The sequence below is a fragment of the Epinephelus fuscoguttatus genome, linkage group LG12 (assembly GCF_011397635.1).
Source record: "Epinephelus fuscoguttatus linkage group LG12, E.fuscoguttatus.final_Chr_v1".
In the NCBI taxonomy this organism is placed as follows: Eukaryota; Metazoa; Chordata; class Actinopteri; order Perciformes; family Serranidae; genus Epinephelus; species Epinephelus fuscoguttatus.
Genome location: NC_064763.1, coordinates 15272795 through 15296578, shown reverse-complemented (window position 1 = coordinate 15296578; position 23784 = coordinate 15272795). Strand labels below are relative to the sequence as shown.

Here is a 23784-nt window from a genome sequence, read left to right as displayed (position 1 = left end):
GTGTTTGTCTTTAGCCCCTTTTATACTGCGGGAATATACTACGGTAATATTGTGCTGTTATTCCACCTCACAGTTCTTTATATAAGGTACGATTGTGGAACGGTGAGACAGAGTTGTCCCGCCTCTGAGCCGGGTGTAGAGGTAGTAACAGCGCCAAAAAGCGATGTCTATATAAATGGGGTGGCTGGCAGGACAGGTTCATGGGCGGCACAGGTATGACGTGTTGACGATCTGTCATGCATGCAACCCACTGCAGGAGATTTAAAAAGTAGGTCGTAGAAGTTAGCAGCTAACTCAAAGACGAAAACCGGGATAAAAATGTCCATAAATTGGAAAAACAAATAGATCCGGGAACTCCTTGCCCTCCGAGCAGAGAAGGAGATCAGCTGCCATATAAGAGGGGTGGTGAATGATTGTGATTGCAATGTTATGCCATTGTTATTGTTTATAAAGCGATGTTGACACCTTTGTTGTATGTCACACTAGAGGCCGGCACTAATGTGCTACATGTCACCCCCTGCCTGCCTCTTTTGATTCCGTGATGCCGGCACGCTGTCTAAAGTCACACACAGGAGCAGAATGATGCCGCCATTGTTTGGTTCTGTGTAAAAATTCAGCGGCTTATAGCGTGACCTCTGTAAAAAAAGATCCTTATGCATTTGTTTTCTTCCACTATACAGTCCTTGCACTGAACCATGACTCCTAAACTGGGGTATGAACTGAACCATGACTTCTGTGTACCGTTACATCCCTATTTACTACCATATAATTGTGCCATGAACTATCATCCATACTGAACGACTGTATGTATTTTGGAACTGCTGGGGCCAGATAATGGTCATAAAGATCTATCAACAGCCTAAAACCTAAAAAATACTTATCAGATTTTATTAATTAAAACTCTTTTACTGAACAAACCAACATACCCGAGGCCTCTTCCAGATCACACGTCCGATCCTGTTGCCCTGGTAAAAGAGCGAGTCGTCGGTGGCGGGGAAGCGGGGGTCCTCGAAGAGCAGGCCACTCTGCAAGCACTGCCTCTTCAGGGTGGAGTACTGCTGCCCCTCGAAGGCCTTCACTGAAGTGAACATGCTGCAGCCCTGAAGGACACAAGAGGGATGACAAGGAGGGACGCCGGTCAGACCAAAAGTTGTACATCACATATTACATACACAGGATATGCATTACATCATCAAGCTTTCACTCACACATTTTTATGAACACCGTATTTCATCTCCAACAAGTAACGTCCCCTGGTATTTCTGAAACCAAATTCCCCTCCCCACTACGCGTCTTGTTTTTTCATTCACTCACATGCAGCTGACTGACAGCAGAATCCAGCAGACTTTAATACCTGAACAGTGAAAGCCCTCAGTGGAAACAGGAAGTCGATGTGCGCGGCTGCCTCGAGCACAGCCTGGATTCAGTGGGTCAAAATGATTAATCTGTCAATTCACTGATATTCCCCAGAGCCTAATTATCACTGCTGTGCATTAAAGGAGCCATGTACACATTGATCAGCTGAATACTGGCAGGGCATACAGAGGGACTGGTGAGTCAGTGTGGAGGCAAAATAAGATGGAGCTATTGAAGGCATGATCAATACTGAAACATTCAATACACACAAATAAACACTGGTTTTGTCTCCACCAACTCTTGAAGGAAACACCTGACTGTTTAGCAGATGTATGTTCCACTTTGTTCACCAGCTAGTCCCTAACTTGCCAACAAAAGCTATCTACACAACAGCAGTATACAAAATTCAAGTTCCAGATGTGGCGGGATGGTTGTCATTTTTGGAGTGAAGCTGTTTATTATGCAATAAATCAAGAAAATTATTATTGCTGGTACACATTAAACAGAGTTCTGGTCACATCATTAGAGATGTACCAAATCCTAAAAATGCCAACATATGAGTGACAACAATAGTTGATTGGAAATTCACTCAGTGTCTTCCATCTATGACGTGTAGGCTGCTGCTCGTGTGTGAAGTATTCAACTATGATTTTTCGGGAAAAGCAATCTTTGCAACCACTGGTGCAGATTCCGTATGGTTTTCCTTTGTCATAAGAGTCTACATGCCAGATAAATTCAGGTACTAGCGCAAAATACTGCCTACGGTTCAGTTGCCTTGAACGATCCATGGCTGAGGATTCACGGTCCACAGCTGCAAAAATCAAACTCGTCCGTCCTTGTTTGCATGAATCCCATTTTCATTGGATAATTTGAGCATAATACATAATACATTGCTTTCACTCAGCTTTAATTCAAAGCAGTGCTTGTTATTGTGATTGCCACAGTAGTAAAGGCATCCAGTGCGGCAGCTTCTCAGGATTTGTTGTTCATCCACTTGTTGCCTTTTAGTCTTCTAGGTTCTTCCAGCTGGTGCATGAGGAAATCTATAACTTCCCCAAGGTAAGCATACTGTTTTCGAATGTATGATTCTGGGCACTATGGAGGCCAGGGCCATTTACTGTTCAGGCTGTAAACGTGTTTATTTCTGCTGTGGAGTTGGGCGTTTTGGCATTGGTGTCTACGGCGGGCTTTCAGAGCCAGCCTACAAGTGGCTGTTTAAAGAACTGCAGTTTTTTGCATTTGCGTGTTGGCATCATTTTTAAGGAAAGTCTTTTGCGTCTCCAGAGAGAGCTGTGTGAATGCAATGCTGAATCGCTGGAGTGCTCTTTTAAGGGATTAAAAGATATTTATAGTTTTTACATTTCGTGTCACTTTGTCAAAAAAAGGCTGTTTGCGTAGTAATAGGCAGAAACTTTACACAAGTTGAAAATAAAAATTCGATTTTCTTTTTTTCATGAGCACAAACAGGAATGAGATCTACAGTCAGATTGGTCACTTTCACGAAATTAGGTTATGAAGATCAACAGGCGTCAGTAGCATATGGAAATATTTTTTATCCCTAAAGTATTATCGATCAAAATGATTACTTTGGATTTTCTGGCTTTAAACGAAAGACATTATTTTGAGCTCTGATCATTTCTAAACATTCACAGACTATGTGGCTTATTAATCATTTAGAAAAATCTATTAATAATAAATAAAATGCTCATTTGTTGCATCCACCGAGTGTGGTGACTGTGCTTTCACACTGTGAGCACCAATTATCAGCAAGTCCTGGACAGTCGATATGTTTTTCAGATGAGAAAAATTATTCATGGCTGAACTTTTCATGGTCATCAATTTTGCATACTTCCTCATCTACCTGTATCATTTCATCTCATAATCAATACTTCTAGCCAGCCAGAGCTATTGACGATGGACTGGAGATTTATTACAAGCATTCAAAGCCTCTCAGGTCATTGAACGCCTCAACAACAATGCTGCATGGCTGCACTTGTTATTGGTTGATTAAATACATGCTTCATGATTTCTGGCGAGTGTGACATTATGTTTCTTATATATGGTGTGATGATGGAAATATGCTGTGAAATGTGACCTCTTAAAATAAAGCAGCGTCTACTCGTTCCTGTAATCACAGTTGTCAGAAAAAGTTTCAACTTATCGCAGGGTCTCTCCAGTGTTCACTGTTATCTCAAATATATCTTTATTTTCTCAACATGATATTACTGACCAATGTATAAAGATGGACAGCAAGTCACTGCTTCCTTCCACTGTACAAAAATGAAGCCAAAACAAAAAAACAGGCGCTGCTATCTTACACTCTTGGAGCAAGAGTCTGCACAGTGGTGATTAGGAAGTGAAGCCGCAATACCGAGTTTCCGCCCATTACCCATCCAACCCAATCGGGAACAACAGCACTGATTGAGAGCACACCTACTGACACACAGCTGTCAATCATGATGTCACACCCCCGTTTTATAGCATCAAATCACTAGCTAAAAACCAAACTTATCAAAAAAACAAAAACCTGAACATATAGCGACATGATAAGAACTACCTAAAAACAGAAACTTTCTTTAGGAACATTTTACTTTGATCTGACCTGTGCTGCAGCCAGCCACGAGGGGGCGAACAAGACGTTTTGGCTTCACTTTTGGGGAGCTACAATGACATCCATCCTTTATATACAATCTGTGCTACCGACCTTTTTGTTTGATTCCAGAAAAGAGAATGAATAATGACTAAATGATGTCAATGGCTGCATGACATCAGACATATCTGTCGACTTGTTACATCCAGTTCCCATCTTCAGTTTTCCGTAACCAATCACTTGAGGCCAGCGTATCCACCTGAATCTAATATTCTGAGTCCACATTGATGCATAGTCATGCCAACATACTGGTTTTGCCAAGGAGAGTGGAGCAGAGTGAAGTTAAACAAACTAAGATGTTGGGCGATATTGAGAGATGATATTTCACTGTGTTTGGAAAATGGTAAATTAGAGTTAGAATTTGGCTGTGTTTTTACAGCAATTTATTACATCTGATATTTCCCATCTGTTTTGCTTCCCCACTTGGGAGGCACTGGGAAAATGTCAACTTGTGCTTTGGGAATGTGGGCTGGCTCACTTTCATTATTTTCTGCCATTTTATAAACCAACAATTAATCAAAAAAGTAATCAACAATAACAATAATTGTTGCAGCCCTGGTAAGATTGCAGGTTCAGCTCTTACTAGTTTAACTCTTTACAAAAAAAGACTGTACTTTGATCTAATTAAATAGCAAGAAGCCACAAACCCAAATGCAGTAACACAGCATGCAACAATATAAAAGGGAAGAAAAAGAAAGAGCATGTACACTTGGTAAATGTTACCCATAATATAACAGTTTAAATTCATCATCTATCCCAACTGGCACACTGCAGTACAGCAAAGCAATAAAACCAAATCCAGTTTAAGTCTCTTAATGCCACATTACCACCGAGCTGCACTATCAAATAAAGTATTTTTTAATTGGGCTGACTTGACCTGTTCACCTCTCAGCGGTGCTCAATGACATCTAATATCTGGGGAGAATGAAGTGAGCAGAAAATGGAGGGACGCCAAACCAAAAGGACAACAGGAGCAACTTGAAATCTGACGACTGTACCTTTCAAACATCATTAACCTGAAGGCATTCAGCGAGATCCAATTCATTCAGTAGACTCGTGTTGAATCCAAACAGGCTGTGAGACCAGCTAAGGAGCAGCATTATAAAATCCAACCCTGCAATCACAACAGCTAAATGCCAATATCAACTTTAAATGTTTATTTAACAACACACATTTAACCAATTCATTATTCATTAAAATCTATGATCAGATATGTGTATGAATAAATTAGTCTTCTCTAAAGTAAACAGCTTTAAACACCCTGACAAACTAGTGTACTGTAGGTCTCGAATAACACCTGATCTGTGTTGTTAGCATTAACTAAAGCCTTGATTCTGCAGTCTGTGACCTTAATTAAAGACAAATATCCACTAACTTCAATATGGAGGCATTAACAAGCTAGCTGACTCTGTGAGTAAGTGATAAAGTAAATTCCTGGGGGAAAGAGGAGGTCGCAGTTGGAAGCTAAATCTGACAGATGGCCCGGTGTCTTGGCTCGTGACTGCAATGGGGAAAACCATGCTGTCATCTGGCTTCCGTGGACGGCCAAGAGCATTACCTGCAGAGAACAAATCCTGAGAAGCTGCCGCACTGGATGCCTTTACTACTGTGGCAATCACAATAACAAGCACTGCTTTGAATTAAAGCTGAGTGAAAGCAATGTATTATGTATTATGCTCAAATTATCCAATGATTTATAATGTCCCCAATCATCTGAATATTCCAGTCCTAACCAGTACAGTCACAGCCAACATGGGGGCAGCGAAACAAGCTGTAAACACTACATCTGACATGTTATGATAACAGATGCACATCCAACAGACATGTAGCAATGTTAGCATTCATCTGGAGTCTCGACCAGATGAGTCTCAACTGTTCGTCCAATGAATCGAAGTCCAATGTTGACCTACATTTTTACCTTCATTTTGGTCTCCACTGGCTCCTGAGAAATACATCTGGCTATATAAAAGCTAAATGTTTTTTTTTTTTTTTTTTTCACCCGCTAGTTGCTATCTTTGCTTTTAAAAAAAAATGGCTACCTTAGGGTGACCATATTTTCAAAAAACCTAAACAGGACCCTCAAGTGTACCACATGTTTATGTACACGCATGTATGTGCTTATGCTAGCACCATAGGCATTTTCATCAGGATGGGGGACAATATTTCAGCCCGTTGCACAGCTACAGAGCGCACCTTTCAGCACCATGGAAGCCATGAACACAGCATTATCATTAGTCTTTAGAAAAGTCCAACTTTCTCTTTGTTTTTTGCTTTTGTTTTTTTTTAATTGCTCTTACCCTTCCTCTTTTTACGTTCTTATCTCATTTAATCTTTATCTTTTGTTATTTTAGTTATAGGTTTTAGTTTTGATGCATGTTATGTCTCTGTTTTAGATCATTTTTACCTAGCTATTAACTTAATTTTATGAGCTAAATAGCTTTTTGTTTATTTGGTTCATTTTATACCTTTTATCCTATCCTACTGTTTTAGTCCCTCAGTTTTTAGCTCCAGTGTTGCCTCATGGGGGCCTTCCACACTGAGAGTTGTTCCTGGTCTACCGATGGGGGTGCCGTCCCGTGGACAGCTCTGACCTGGGTGGCTGAAGGGCACTGCACCTCGGTGTGGCTTTTTCCTTGCCTCGGGTCTCGATGCTTGGCCATGTCTCTTTAGTGATAGCTAGTGTGTGTGCGTGTGTGTGCGTATGTGCGTATGTGTATGCTTATGTATCTCTATGTGGGGTGGGAGGGTTGGGTTTTCTCTTTTCTTTTTTGTTTTCTGTTTTGGTTCTTTGTTGTTTTTAACCTCTGTGAGGCACTTTGTATTACTGTCGTATGAAAAGAGCCGTATAAATAAAGTTGATTTGATTTGATTCAGCATGACGGATACGTGTACTAATATGTTCTGTCTAGAGTGGCGTTGATTTCAAGTTTTACTGGTCTGGTCTGATTTGATTTTGTTTGTTTGTTTAAAATATGAGAAATGGAGCCACTAGTGTCAGACAGATCTTGTGCAATTTGCTGCTGAGCCGAAGCCGGCAACATGAAGGAGATCAAATTTCAGTAGCTTTGTTTCGTTTACTTAAATGTTCATGTGTTTTTGGGGGTGGGAAAACTAAAACCGGACCAATATAACAACAGTTTGGATTTGAAGCCGACAATAGAGGCGTCCTCACTGGCTACAAGCGCAATTTTTAACTGAACTTTCGTGGAACCGCCATGTTTCTCTTTATTCCTGTACACTCGCTTTGAAAGCACCACAATGGACTAATGGCTGATTCATGACGATGAAATTAAGTGTTTTCTATACGAAACCTCCTTATTTCACGACAAAAATCAGAATACAGGAGCAGCTGACTAAAGGGAGATGCCAGGGTGCTGAAAGTTTCTGGTAAGGTAAAGGACCACCACTAATAACAAGCTACGCTACTTGGTTTGTTGACATGACGTAACAGTAGAAGCAACAGCTTTGAGGTCAACTCATTGATTGATTGATCAATGAGTAGGTTTGGTAAGTGTGAGGGCTATTTATCTCATTAATAAGTATTCTGATTGTGTCCCCTCTGGAGATGTTTTTCTATATCTACTGAACAACTAACAGACATTAGTCTTTTTCAGACTGACACTCCTGTTATGCACTGTTGTTCCTGTTATGACTAATTCATTTAGATCAATTATTTTTAAATTGTGTACGAGTGTGACAAATTGCGCAGCATCTTGGGATGCCATGTGTCTCTGCTCTAAATGAAAGTCATCCATGCTTGACATTTCTGCTCTACGTGATGTACACAAGTCTTGATATATTTCAGACTATCTTACCATCAATTGCTTCATTTGTCATTTTCATATCAGGCTTGTATGAACAGTCTTATCTGACCCTAGTCAATGTGTTAAATGCCCGTTGTTAACACACTTTAATGCATATGTTTCTGAAATATGTGAACATCTCTGAGCTGTGGTAGTTTCTGCACACGCCACAAACTGTCACATAACATCTGATGGTCGGTGACAGCACTGGTATCAGTTTGATATTAGCATCGCAAAAAGTGAAGGCACAGAACTTTCCCCACTCTATAAGTGGGCACAGATGCTCTAATGTGGAAAAAATGCTGTTGGACTGCAGACAGATGTTTCGGGAAGACGTGATGTGTGATGATATAAGACCTCAGCCTTCTCCTACAAGTGGGGAAGCAAAACAGATGGGAAAGTACTGAAAGGTGGAAATGCATTAAAAACTGCCCACGCTTCAGGAAGAATGGGACTGCAACAATCCACAGGAGACTGGAGGAAATCTATTAGTCATAAAGCGGATAAAAGTGGCCAGTTTGTTTGTGACATTTGCGAGATAATGGGCAATTAATACCAAAGAGAGACAAGATGGCTGTGAAAGCGTGGATGCTGGCATGATGGCACTCTCGTCATTTATCATACCACGTTATTTGATCACCAACTGTGTTTTAAGGAAAGTGTAAAACAGTCTAAAAAATGAGAAATAACATGTTGTAGAGGAGGGAAACCTCTGCTGAGAATGAAATGACAGTTAAGGAATATGTGACTGACAGATGATGCAGTCCTTTCAAAACAGTTGAGTCATGACTCAGAAGTGACAGCTCCTGCAGAGAAGAGAGTTGAAAAGCTGGAGGGAAACGCTGCTCCATCAATGATCAATACTCTGAGGAGCGAGTGCAGGGAAACAAAGTGCCCCTTCCAACAGATGGAAGCACCATGGACATAATAATACAGCGTGTAATGCAGTGTTTCTAGCAGTGTGTATTAATCATCAGATACACTTCAGCTCCAACGTGTTGATCCAGGATAACAAATAATTCATAATGCTTCCTCATTTCTGACTGTGTGCAAAGCTCGTCCTCCAGTGTTGCGCTGATTGTTTACTGAGCTGTATTAGAAGCCTGTCATCTTGTGAAGTTGGAGGCCGAAGCAGTCCTAATAAACCACTCTCAGTCCCAGACCGGGCTATGATCTTTGCTGCGATTGAATAACACACACACACACACACACACACACACACACACACACACACAAACAAATGGCTGAATATGAGCATCGCTCCAGATTGCAAACTGCCCTGGCTTCATTCTGCTATGCTAGCCTTACTGAGCAGGAGTAACTGCTGGTCAGCAGATGTCAACATTCATCTCATTCTACTGCTGTCGCACTGTACAGTATCCTGCAAAAGCACCACAGCACCACAGAGTTTTGATAATGATATAATAGCAGAATTTTAAAAGACGTAACTGTCAAATTGATTCATGGATTGCACGCATACCTCTTTGGTATCTATGGTGATGTGACACTATTGGTGCACAAAGCAGTGATATAGAAAGGTGTGTTTGTAAATGTATATTGTTCCATAACCTGCAGTAACTGATTTGTTTGGGCACTTGTGGGTGCACAAACAAGCTATAAACACCAGACTGACATATTATCACCTTTAAAAGTTGATAGGACAATCGCATTAGCAACCGGTTGCCTATTTACACATTACAGGGGAACATTAGCATTCAATTGGAGTCGTGTTCCTAGCCACCTAACTCCTGAGGGAAATATCTGACTCTGTGGCTGATAAATGCTTCACTGTGTTCACCAGCAAGTCGCCGACTTTGTCTGCAACAGCTGCCTACTGTTGCTGGAAATGTTGCCATATGAGAGAGCGGTGAGAGTAAACCTGAAGTTACAGGTCAACCAAAACAATGAGCTAAAAGATACTATAAGCCCTGTAGAGCTCCCTGTAACTTCAGGTTCAGACTCTGCAGCTCCTCTCACAGCTCTACAGGTCAACCAAAACAATGAGCTAAAAGATACTATAAGCCCTGTAGAGCTCTACAGGGCTTATAGTATCTTTTAGCTCATTGTTATATAGTATCTTATATAGGCTTATAGTATCTTTTAGCTCATTGTTTTGGTTGACCTGTAGAGCTGTGAGAGGAGCTGCAGAGTCTGGCGATAATCTCACTACAAGCGACGGCTTTATATTAAAGTAACCCTGTCTTTGATAGTTAATGTAAAACTATTGATTACAGCTAAGGTTGGGTACCCAAATCAGTACATTTACGAGTACCATCTGAATGATGCTGGTATTGCCGAGTATTGATTCACCTTAAATCCATCTGTGCCAAGAGGCGGTACCTCAGAGCACATCTGGGTGAGAATGCCCTGTTTAGACAAGAGGCGGAAGTGCCACAAAGCGCCTCACACCTGGAAGCCAGCCATGGAGCTCCGCGGAGCTGCCAGGTTCAACTTCAGACAGGAAGTGTTGGCGCCCTGAAGCTGGGAACTCAGAACTCCAGAGAGACAATCTGCTATCGCAACAGTACCGATCTACCGCGTTAGTTTCAGTGTCTGGTACACACACACACATATATACACACACACACACACACACACACACGCGCGCGTGCGTGCGCAAACAGACCAACAGACCAAGACAGATGATTATCTCTACATGTGATCAGAAAAGAGCAGAGGAGCAGAGATGCATTTTAGTTTACTACATCACCTCTGCAGCTTGTTAAAGAAACACATTTTTGTTATTACACAGAAAGTGAAGTACTGAAAAAAGGTACCATTGTGTATCGGTACCAAGTTCCAGGTACCAGAACCGGTACTGGTTCAAATGTAAATGGTACCTAACCCTAATTATAGACACTTTGAGTTAATTATGAAAAATACAACTGCTTCAAATGTTTTATTTGTGGGAACAATTCACCAGTTACACAGACATTTCACTGGGATCAGATAGCTTTCTTTGGACCAACGATCACCTCAGTACTGCATATTTCCAACAGGTTACTGCGATCTTGAAAAACTCCTTCCCTTCTCATTAGTCGCTTCACACTACTGTCAACAAACCACAAATTTTTGTTTTGTCGTTTGGTGCCAGTTGTCAGCAGGTGTCACTGACTGCTACCATGGAAACATGGCTCTTCAGTCCAGAGTTAGGGCACGGTCAGGGTTGGAAATAAGCACCAGCCAAATGCTGGTAAAATAGCCAAGTGGCTACTACGCCAGCCAAAAACATGCCAATCTACTGATTTGCTGGTAGACTTTGGAAATCTACCAGCCACAGTGGCAGATGGATAAAAAGTTAATTAAAAAAAGTTAATTTCCAACCCTGCCAGGGTGATATCTGTGCAGAATTTGGCCAGTACCAGAGATGAAGCACACACAAAAAAAAAGAATGCTAGCTAGCTTGCGGATAAATACGACAAAATATGAGGTTATATTGGTGCATTTTCCATTTTGTTATGTTCCATGCGCATGTCCTGACTCACTGCTAGCCAGGGAGCATCACTCATACGGGCTGTTTGTATTTTTCACCGCAAATATCATACAATATTAACTGTTTAGACACAAGAAAAATCACTGTCTCCTCTACACATACTTCTTTGCTGTTGGTTGAGGCTGTGAATACGTCGTTCAAATTTCTTCAAACTTGCACTCCACACAGTGTGATGATGTGAATTTGCTTTAATACTAGAGGTGAATGTTTTAACGCCTTATGCTTACAGTAATTCTCACTTTATTTCTGACACTGTCTTAAGGCCAACACACAGCAAACTAACATCAAAGTGCTAGTGGCGACAAAGGCCAACTGTTGGGTCACCTCACAACGCCTGTGTCTTGGCCAAAAAGTTGCAACTAAACACACCACAAATACTGCAGCCAATGGCCACTTAGCACGAACAATCTGTGTCTATGTGAGAGGAAATAACTCTCCACACCATCAGGCAGCAGTTGTCTGTATTTGTAGTTCAAAAAGGGAAAGTGGAAGACCAACAGAACAGATTCAAGAAGCTAATTAACCAGTTAGCACAACAACAGCACAATGTTGAAAAGAAAAAGGATATTTACTGGCACTAGCAAACATTAATACAAACGAGCTCCATGATTAAAAAACATAATCTTATCTTATTTAACAACTTTGTTTTGATCTCACGCCCTCGTGACTTCAGTCATTTTCATTTCGCTTCTCATGTGCTGAGCTGAACTGCCAATCAAAGTGATTTCATTCACTGACAGGCTGCGCTGTCTGTGATGCTGACTCAACATGCTGAATCTGCCAAAAAAAGCCAACAAGGGTCAACTAGCGCCGACGATGTGGGACACACCGTGCAAACTAAGGCGACAGATGCTCACCAACGGCCTGACATTTACCAGCGGCTGCAGCCCTAACTTGCATTAGACATATCTAAGAGCAAAGTTAAGACTGGCCTAACACTCCAGGCTGGTCTAAACTGTAAAACCTACCCCTGCTTCTGATTGGCTAGACATGCCAGATGCAGCTAATCATGTGTAGGAAGAAAGTGGACGTGTGAAAAGGCAGTGCAGCAATGGGCTTTTCAGAACCATGGACAGCATTAATCTAAGAACCACACGGTGCAAACTGATCAGCACCATGGACAGCTCCCTTGTCACAACACAGAATGGGACCAGAGCGTTCAGCCCTGAGCAGACAGCTTTCCTTCTGACCAATCAACTGGTCTAAAAAGAGTCAAATTTACTTATATCCAGGGAGACAGTATCACCAGGATAATGCTGTGTAGGCCCACATGCTGCCTGACATCACAGGGAGGAGAGCCTGTTACTTTAACTGTTTTATTCTGGGTATGATGTGGCCGTGTTGTTGCTACTGACTCAAGGCTACTGAGTTTCTGTGTGGGGTGACCATTTCAATACCGCGAGCACGAATCAACTCACTCTTAGAAATGAAAAAGGATAAACAAATCATACAGCGGCCCAAAGAATGATACAAATATTAGAGACAAAGTATATGAAGATTGGATGCTGATAATGATGCCATCAGAGATAAGGGACAAAAGAAATCACAGCTACTCTTTGAGTCCGTAAAAAGATCGTTACAGTGATCTGAATGTGCTTCCCGATTAGATATCATGATGATAACTGCTCACAGAACTGTGAGCATCACCTCATTACTGTGCACAGCAGGCAGCAGCAGGTTCTGGCAGTGTTCTGGTCAGGGATCAGGGAGGAGTGTGTTCGAGTGTTGGTGCTGGTGGTGCTGGGAGAGTGACTGATTGAGTCTGCTGCTGCTGACAGACTGATTACACTCCGAGAAGTGAACAGTGAGCAGTAATGCACCAGTATACCACGGAGAGAGAGGCAGAGAGACAAAGTGGGAGAGAAGAAAGACAGAGAGAGAAGGGAGGGAGGGGTGCGCCAGACCATCCCTCATCCACCCCCCGTCCTCACCCCTCCCTCCCTCCCTCCCTCCTGCATCAGGGAGGAGGGCTATCCCAGCTTCCCATCCTCCCAGCATCGTGATCTCCTCTCTGCAGTATCTTCTCCTGCTGCCAGCTACTGTAGGCTTGGCCATGACATACGACACTTGCACCAAAAGTCACTTTCCTCTGCTTACAAGTGCACTCAGCTCAATTTCTGCACTTTAATTCCTGTTGTCACATGACCGCCCGTACATTTGGATGGCATAGTGCCCAGTTACCTGCTGTGAACTCCCTCAGATGTGTTGATGTGAGGGAGAGAAGCTCTTATAAAAAAAAGCCAAGTTATATCCTACTTTATTTGCTCTGGTAACACCATGAAACACGAGGCTTCTATGCACTCATTATTAGAGCCACATCCTGATGAAGCATTGATTTTTCTTGTGGTTCAGTCACGTGGGATATTGTTTTTCTTTCTCATGAATAATACTGCCAGACACATTTTAGGATAACATTAACAGGTTTTGACATTTTTTTTTTTAAATCTTTAGGTATCTTACTAATAGTGCCGAGCCATGCAGAATTAATTTTAGAGATCTATACTGAACAATTGCTGCTGTTATATTAGTATTAAATTGGACTGTATATCAATCAGAGATTTAAGAAATGAGTCTGCTATTAAATCAGCCACTGTTGAAAGTCCCCCGACAATTAATAATGATTTTAGCCCTGGTTTAAACCTCTATAAGACCTGCAGGGAGTCTCAAGACTCCACTTTTTGGACCATTACCCCTGGCAAGTAGCCTAAACTGGAGCTTACACATGGGCATAGACTATTAATGTGCGTTCAGTCCTCTCTTAGTGCTCTGCAGAACAATACACTTCTGGAAATTATTAATTTATTGCTCCTCATGCAGAGGAAAACAGGCTCCACAGCATCAGAGAGAGCTGGTAAAGGCGTGCAGAACGAGACACATAAACAAGTTTGATTGCAGCTGACAGCAAAACTTACAAAGCCTTCCACCATTAATGCTAACTGGTACTGAGTCTGAATAATATGTTACTAAACTATGAGCTTGGGGATATCACTGCCCCTGAACACTGTTATTATCAGATCCGTATAGATTTATGGCAACTGTAGCTTTATCTTTGCTGTGCATTACAATTATAAAAACAAAATTTAAGATAGCACCGTGAAAGCCCCACCTTTGCCATACCCTAATAACGCCCATATATTCCTGCTGGATATGAAAACAAAGCTCAGCAGCAGCACACAGAGAGACGGAGCTCAGCGGGGACAGCAGCTCTGATATCCGATATATGCCGCTATTTTTGCGCAAAGTAAGAACGTATAGCCCGTTTCACACCGGTACAACACGGTGGTTTGACAAATATCTCCTATCACCCCTACTCTCACCCTCACCACACGTCATCGACTCAGCAACCCCGGTCAGAGAGGCCATAAGGCCACATCACACGGCTACGGTAAGTAAGTAATAGGATCTCGGATCTCCTGAGATTTCTCAAGCAGCTTCGTGCGGCTCGCCGACCGCCGCCTCTCCATCTCCAGCAGCCCTCCAGAGCACCTGCCTGCCCCGGGAAGCAGTATGAACCAGTTTCACGGCACGGTTACCTGAACAGAGGCCTCTCCCGTGGCAACGTGGTTCTCTCTCGGGTCTTCCTCCGGGGGTCCAGCCGGTCCGGCTCTCGCTCTCCTGGGGCTGCTGGGATTCCTCACCACGCTCTCTCTCTCCCTGGTCCGCTGGCGGAGCACCGCTCTCTCCTCTCCTCACCCGAACAGCGTCGAGCTGCCGCGGAGGAGACGGCACGGAAACCGGAAGTTGAGTTCTCCTCATTTCAAAATAAAACGATTTAAAACTGTCACGTTGGCGAGTGTATTTATATCATTTTCTCGCAATATTAAAATCTGCTTTCATGTCCATGGAAGCTGATTTAAATATCCTCCTGAGACCCTGTGTCCTCACAGAGGACATCACATTTTGGGTTTACAATACCCACACTTACCCACTTGCAGTTAGTTGTGCGGGTTCATGTTTAGGCTAGTGGTGTTCCAAAACAGTATTGAGAAAGTGGAAGTGGTTTCCAACACTTAAAACCCGCCCTAGATTCCAAGGGAGCCCAGACCCACACTTTCAGCGAAGTGGAAGATGAAGTCAGCAACTTTGGCAAGTTTTGGAAAACAATTTGTTACTGTACGATCGGAATGTAGGCAATACAGACAACAGATGGTTGGACCAGCGTAAACTCATCAGGAACTTGGTTGAACACATCGTCAAAATATTTAAACAAATCGACTTACCTGAACAAAATCGAAAAGAACTAGAAGACGTCGTAGGCGCCTCCTGTTTTCAGCATTTCTTCTCCGTTGATTCATCAGACGGAGAAGCATAAACATAGCACACGCCACTATACAAGCGCTGGAGCTGGCATCTTCAAACCTGAATGACTACCAGTATCTTGCATCGCTACTACGCATGACGGCCACGCCTATTTGCATGAAGTGGTGTCTCATTTCTTAGGGAAAGATCTCTACCCTAATATTTCTCACTTCCTTTATCAAGGGTTATCTCGCAAACATAGGCACTCAATACCAAGTGGAAGATTTAAGGGGTAGAAAAGGGATTGGGACTTAATTCTACTTAACTTTGACCTATTGTCCTCATTTGTGGACACTTTTTTGTGCCATCTAGTGGCAGTAAGACCACAATACACCAATCTATGTAAAACCAAGACAGCCATCTCTGCCAAGTCAGTCTGCAGCTAGTCTCGCTCACCAGGTCTGGCTGGGCCGACTCTCACTTTAAGATTGGAGAAAAAAACACCCTGGCCGCTTGTATTTCTTTCAACCAATCACAATCGTTCTGGGCGGTGCCACAGCAACGGTGCGCTTGCAAAAATATTGCCAGGGGAAACAGGTTTTGGTGTAACACGCCCACAAAAATATCGCCTACAGGACGCGAACCATGGCAGAAAAATGGCTACATCCCCGCAAGATCAAACACTGCAAAAGTTAGTAAAGGACGTGTTGAAAACTGCAACCGGAGGTAGTAGGGCGGGACTTCAGCGGGTGGCTCATTCCACCCAATGAGAGGCTGATCTATGCAGCGAACTTCAGCCCACTCAGACTAGTCTGCAGCCGACCACAACACAAATGTGGACAAGGTCTACCAAAACTTAATCAAATTTTATGGTTGAAACTTGAATGAATGAATGTGAATGAATGAATAATAATGTTTGTAGTCTGATATAGCAACAAATTTGACCAATTTTAGCAACAGTAACAAGACAAGAAGCTGTTATTTAGAAAGTACTCATTTGAAGACATAATGAAATTATCATCAGCTCGTTGAGGTACATTGGGACTTTATCATTGTCTTGTTTGAGGATGTTGAGACTTTATAATCTTCACGTATGAGGATATAAGGACTTTCTTAGCATTGAAAATGTTTATTTTCTTATACTGACCAGGTCCTACTAACCCTAGATAGCTAGGAGAAATTAAAAATGCTAACCAAACAAAAATGCGGGTCTCAGGAGGACATTATTGAATATCATTATAATATATTATCTATTCAGTGTTAATTCTGGAAGCTAAATTATATTTAGTCCTAGTCTTTAGATGCTTATTAGTTTGAGTCACATTTAGTCATTTTTATTCTTCATAATGTTAGTCTAGTTTTATTTGACAAAAAGTCATAGCAGTTTGGTCAACCTTTAGTCATTACACATAGTCAAAATGTTGTTTTTCCCTCTTTAAACTCATCCAGTTTGGCAAAGACAGGGATCAGAAATTAGAATCAAGGTAACAGATTGTATAAAAATTTCACTGAGATTAGGGTTGCAAAGATATGAGATTAAAATCCAGGGTTCACACTATCAAGTTATTACAGAATTTATATTATCATCACACACATCACAGAATGATTCTTAAAGGAGTAAAAACAGAAGGGCTACTTTTGGTTCAACAAATATTTTATTACTATAACTGAAACTTGAAACCATTTTGTAATGGGAGTATGTGTAAAAAGCTTCCCCTTTGAAAATAACTCAAAATAATGATTCTCCTTCCCAATATGATACAGTAGTTAAGCTAATGTATACGGAGTGATAAAAGGCAACTTTTATATTATGGTATACCTTAAAACTGGTATATGGCTGCAACACTAATTTAGATATATATTTTTCCCACATCTACAAATAATTTCTACACATTCACAAGGGTACATTTCTCCAGCAGACGTTTTGACAGGTTTACGGGATGAGTGCAATTTTACTGGTTATCATTTGAGAAGCTCATAATATCTTTATTTATGGTCATCATGACACCACTTAAATAACTGATCTGGGACAACTATGATTTGTACCCTGGTTCATTGTAAAGCAGAAAAATAACTTTATTTCAGCCTGAATTCTTTCTTAATCTGCAACATGTTAGACTGGAGGTTTAAACTGATCTCCAGATCAACAGATGTCAAGACCAGCGGCCAGTGGCTGCTCGTTCCGCTGCCAGTCACTGGCTAATTAGTGGAGTTAGCTGCTAACAGTCACCGCTACAAATAAAAAATTAAACAAATCCGTTAAACAGCTCCACCATCCACAGTCAGACACTCACAGCTGATTATTTACTGCTGAATTGCAGCTCACAACTCGCACCAACGGCTGATGGTGCTCTGGTGAGAGTGCTTGTAGGCTAGCGAAACATCTGGGTGCAGACTATTTTCTGGAGTTAACCAGCCAGTTGGCAGTCTGATCTCATACGGCCATTTATTTGTTTTCTAGTTCAAAACATTTTTCTAATATGTTTCATAATATAATCTTATCTTTAAAATGATAAATCTGGATGCTCACATTTTGAATGTCCAATATTCCATCACCAACATTTTCATCCCGTCAAATTTATTAATATCAAGATCTATTTTAGCTTGTCAACGTCTTCGCCACTGAAAACATGGCTGTTTAAGAGTAGTTTTCATCAATTAAATGAATACTGTCCCTCGACTTTACACTTTTCGTTCACCTTTTGGCTATTTTCTGAAAAAACAAAACAAAACAAAAAAAACCTCACAATCCTCAAATATATTATCTGCCCAGCACCAAACAGCAAACAAAGTCATGCTAAGATTAGCTGACAATTGAACACATTGTTAGCGGAGCAGTTAGCAGCTAGCTAGCTAGCTTAACAAATAGTTCCCACTGGAGATAACTAGAGGAGGTCAAAAACAGAGTGAATAGAAGGGTGGGTATTGGACTTACATTTGCCAGGTTTCCAGAAACAAAACTCCAAATGGATGCTCATGTTATTTCGTAATTGTTGGGTGCGTAAATGAAGAGGAAACTGTCCTGACAAGTTAGCTAACGGTCAGCCGTTGGTCGTTCTACCATTGACACCAGTCTGCCCTTCCTGATCATTTCATGTAGTTAATGGCTTGTCTCTGAAAATAAAATAGAATAAAATAAAATAAAATCAAAATCAACAACAGTAAATCTTTTATTGAACAAACAAAAATATATTAACATTATAGACACTGAATAATCCAAGTCCCTGTGTGTGTCCACATACTCAGCGTAAAATCAGACATGTTCTCAGTGGCTGATGGCCTCTGCCAGGGTTGTCCCTTCTCACCAACTCTGTTCGTGATATTCATGGACAACATCTCAAGCCGCAGCAGGGGGGAGGAAGGGATCCGGTTTGGGGCCCTCAGAATTGCATCTCTGCTTTTTGCAGATGATAACCTCCTGCATGCACTGCAGCAGTTTGCAGCCAAGTGTGAAACCGTCACGATGAGAGTCAGCACCTACAAGTCTGAGGGCATGGTTCGCTGCTGGAAAACATTGGATTGCCCCTCTGGGTTGGGAGAAAGCTGCTGCCCCAAGCTAGGGAGTTAAAGTATCTTGGGGTCTTGTTCACGAGTGAGGGTAAAAATGAGCACCCGGCATCAGCAGTAATGCAGGCACTGTGCCCAACTGTCCTGGTGAAGAGGGAGCTGAGCCGAAAAGCATAGCTCTCAGTTCAAGGGTTCCGTCTACGTTCTAACCCTCGTCTGTGGTAATGAGCTTTGGGTAGTGACCAAAAGAATGAGATCATGGATAGAAGCTGCCAAAATATGTGTCCACCGTAGGTTGGCTGGGCTCAGCTTTAGAGATAGGGCAAGGTAGGTAATGAGACGATACCATTTACAGCAGCTAGTTTAGGTGCAAAATCTGACAATCTGACAAAGACTGACAAGCTGCGCACATCTGCAAGTGGATATAACATAGAAATGGTAATGAGACGCACTGTGCTTCATAACTAGTAACTAAGGCACACCAGGTTCCATCATAATAGCATGCACTGGGGTAGGGTATGGAGCTCAGACATCCGGAGGGAGCTCGGAGTAGGGCCGCTGCTCCTTTGTGTCAAGAGCATCCAGTTGAAGTGGTTCGGGTACCTGTTCAGGATCCTCCTGTGCACCTCTTGTTTTCCAGGTACATCCAACTGGTAGGAGGCCCCGGGGCAGACTCAGAACACACTGGAGGGATTATATATCTCATCTGGCCTGGGAACACCTTGGGGTCCCCCAGAAGGAGCTGAAAAGAGTTGCTGGGGAGAGGGACGTCTGGGGGGTTTAGGAAGAAGAAGAAATACTTTATTAATCCCCGAGTGGAAATTTAATTTTTCCACTCTGCTGTCATACAAACAGGCCCGACATACACACACATGCACAAACAGGGCCTATAAATGCATTCAATGTAGAGATGTCAGAGTGACCTGTCCAGCTATCAGTCCACACTCCATGTGTGGTATGGACAGGGACTTGGACCAACGACCCTCCAGTTCCCAAGCCAAGTCCCTATGGATTGAGCTACTGTTGCAAATGTCAGATTGTTTCTTATTCTTAACTCACATAAAGTACAAGAATATTAAATATCAAATCCAGATCTCTCCAGTGTCTTTTTTGTTGGATATATTCGATGCAAGATTTTAAAGAAAACCTCTTTAACTAGCCAAACTTTCTGCCAAACAATTTAATCATAAAGTGAAATCCAAAAGAGTTACAGCTTCTATGTGATTCCTTATGTTTTTATTGGAACATTAATTCTTGGTTACATCAATCGCACTATCAAAAGTGTGATTGATGAATAAAAAGATCCTTCCTATATTCATCATAATTTAAAAAGTATATGGCTTCAGTTTGCCTCAGAATACCTCACTGAGTTTTATTTTGAAGATACAAATAGGAAGTGCTATATTACCTTTGCAAGTCTGACAGCAGCTCTCTTTATACATCCATGAGTGGTCCCCAATAGGGATGCAGGCAGGGGGGTGCTGCAGACTGCGCATGCGCCCAGCTAACAGGCCTGCTGTAATCCCCTTTGTCACAAATAACAAGAGGATGCAATATGCTGTAATTAAGAAAAAAACTATCCGCCTAATTACAGCCTTCCACTTTCAAAGCTTCCTATATGGAGGCTCACACCTGAGACAGAACTGAGAAATAAGCATTTATATTTCTGTGTGAGAAACACTGTATCAGCAAAAACAACATGGGAAGCTTTTGGATTTGGGACAAGACACACTGTGTGGTTAAGTACTGCATATGGACAATAATGTAATGTGATGATGTATTACCTTATTATCCTTTAACATGCACTACTGGTTATACATGTTTATTCAAAATGTGTTGTAGCAACATATGAAACATCTGTCAGCAAAATAAAAAAATTAAATTAAATTGAAATAAAATAAAATAAAATAAATTAGAATTAAAAAAAAATAAATAAAAAAAATTCAATTTAATATAAAAAGTTACATAAAATTACTAAACATTTTTTTGAAAGTTCAACATGTAAAATCTGACAATTCATATGTTAATTATAATTTACACTGAGAATAAAGATTTAGCATTGGGGTCACCAGGAATCTTTAACTTTGTCAAGCAGCTGAAAGCTTTATTACAGATTAACCACAACTTCTTAGAGATGTGCAAGATGAACCTAATATTTTAAGAAAAACTAGATTTTTTTATTTTTTTTTAAGAGAGAGTGAAGCTAAAGGTATTATAGTAGCTAAAAGTACCAACAAAAACCTAAAAAATATTCACTGTAAAAATTCAAATGTTCACACAAGTACTGTACATAATTCTACATTAGGATACGTTATCACAGTCATGCTTTAAAAAAAAATTAAAATAAAATAAAATTGGTATTTAATCTGATAATGTAATTATGCAGTTTCAGGAACATTTGAAGTGGCTCTGTGCAGAAAGTTAGATAAATAAATATTTCCTTTTTGGATTAAGATTGAAGCTACTGATGAAGCTTTTATTTTGTGCTGATATTAACAAGGATTATCTTTATATATATATATATATATATGACCTTTGTATACCGCTGTTTACTACAGAGAAGTGTCTCTTTGAATATACCTATACCAATATATTTACATATACATGTGTGAAATCCAAACTAACATGACATTGTAATTGTTCCAGGCCAAGGGCTTCACATCAAGGGACTGTTCTTTATTTATCAGAGGAGGTGGAGTGTTGTTGATAGTATATTTACAGAAATGTTTTATTATGTTCCTCCCTGAAGCTACAAATGTTTTTTCTCAAGTCTCCACATGTCATTGGGGGAAAATGCATGACCCTCCACCATAAATTAAGTTATTAGATTTTCTTTAAACTCACTTTTTGATCTTTGAAAATTAAAACTTAAGGACAAAATCCTGAAGTTTAAAAAAGCCTTGTGCATATACATACTGTATATGTTGTGTTGTATTGTTGTATTGAATCACTCCATGCTCAGTAATCTTACACTTTATGTTTTAATTCTAAAAGCCTAACCAGGGACAGGGGTTGCAAATTAGCCATGGCTAGAAACCTGTATGCATCATATCTACTTTGTATTTTACATATGAAGCAGTGTCTTGTGCGTTTGTCCTTGTCAAATGAACAAGTAAATAAATACAAAATAAATTAATTAATTAAAAAATAAGCATTCATTGCACGTGATGTGTCCAAGATCTGTTGGAAATTCGGAAATCCAACGATAATTCCAGTTTTTACATTTTCTGTCTTTGATAAATGGTGTAATTTTGGTAATTTTTAAACTAAACATGCCCTTCCTATAAGATAAATAAGCAAAATAAAAAATATAAGTCTCTTCCCAGTGCTTAAAACATTATTTCACATACCTCCCCCTTTTTGCACCACCCCTCCCCCCTCATTAATAACAAACAATCCCTAACAATCAATACCACATTGAACAATTCTGCAATACAAGTGCAATCAGTCAAACCGCACCACATCAATCATAGGAGAGATGGATGACACTAAAAGGTGTGCTGCAGGTCAATACATTGGCACATGGTAATCTGTGTAATGATACTGATCAGTGACAAGTGAGTCCTTAAAAAAGTGCTGACAGGAAATCCCTCAACATCGCACATCAGTGCAGTCATACAAATTCATTCTATGTGCAAACTTGCCTTAATACACTAATAAAATGTGTTGTCTTAAAAGAACAAGGAAAGAGGCAGTACGAGCAGATTTAGTTGAACTACTTTAAGGTGATGCCTTCATGCTCATGTGCTCCTCACTCACTCACTCAGATCAATGTTTGATGCGGCGCTGCTCTGGCGCCATCTTCTGGTCAACCACCATTAAATGCTCCACACTAACCCACCCACACATACCAATTTTAAGAGGTACATATTTTCAGTGGCCTTTGGTTGCTTTTAGTGGTTTTAATATTTCATAATCTTTTGTGTATGTAATTGATCTTTCTAGATGTGTTTAGGTAAAAACTGGTACTTATTCCAAACAGGTGCAGGTTTATTTTACACGACTTACTACAGGGGGAAGTCATTATGTGAAAAATGTCTTCATATCCATCTACAAAAAGAACTAATGGTAAACAGGTGGCCCAGTGAAATCAGAATGGTCGGATACTTCTCAGAATTCTGCGTTGAGGGAGTTTGTTGGTCTCGGAGGGTGACAGCCAATGTGGTTACTGCTGACCTCTGAACCTCCTGCTGGCAGAAATAAGAGCAGCCTTCATTCTGTTAATAGGATGGGAAACGGTTATGCAACAGTGGAGAACAGCAGAGTTAAGTGTCTGAATGGAAAATGAAAAAGTGGTTAATTATTGGTAACAAATCATCAGTGTGGATGGTGATGATCTGCAAGATTGAAAGATTTTGTAACTTACACTGCAGGACAGAACGTCATGGTGCATCATCAAAGCATGCAGCTCTTTGAAAATCAATTAGAAATCAACGTAAAAAGCTGTATTTTAAGACAGGACGAAGGTCGATGACAGAAAAAGAAGAGAACGTAGCTTAATGCTTAAGTTCAAATAATGGTCATCACTTTATGCCGGCCATACCTGCTCAACTTGGATGGGTTTATAGACTTTGTCTGGCCCTCTCAGACTTGGGCATTCATGTTCTGACACTCTTTACCCTGAATACAAAGACTGACAACAAGGCTCCTGATTTACAGCTTGACCGAAGCATTTTTGTCTCATCATCCACCTTGGTTAGTTTTTTTGCAGGGATTAAACAATCAAGATACAATGT

The 23784-nt window shown here is 40.9% G+C and overlaps 1 protein-coding gene across 1 annotated transcript in view; it reads right to left on the bottom strand.

Annotated features, from left to right (window-relative positions):
• capn5b (calpain 5b) overlaps positions 1 to 14998 on the bottom strand; it is a 74641-nt gene extending 59643 nt beyond the window's left edge. The window contains exons 1-2 of the mRNA XM_049591259.1: positions 14836 to 14998; positions 927 to 1100 (exon numbers count right to left, since the gene is read on the bottom strand). Coding sequence (XP_049447216.1) covers positions 927 to 1091 — 165 coding nt within the window. The 5' untranslated portion in view covers positions 1092 to 1100; positions 14836 to 14998. The remainder of the gene's footprint in view (positions 1 to 926; positions 1101 to 14835) is intronic.
• Between the last annotated feature and the right edge of the window lie 8786 nt (positions 14999 to 23784).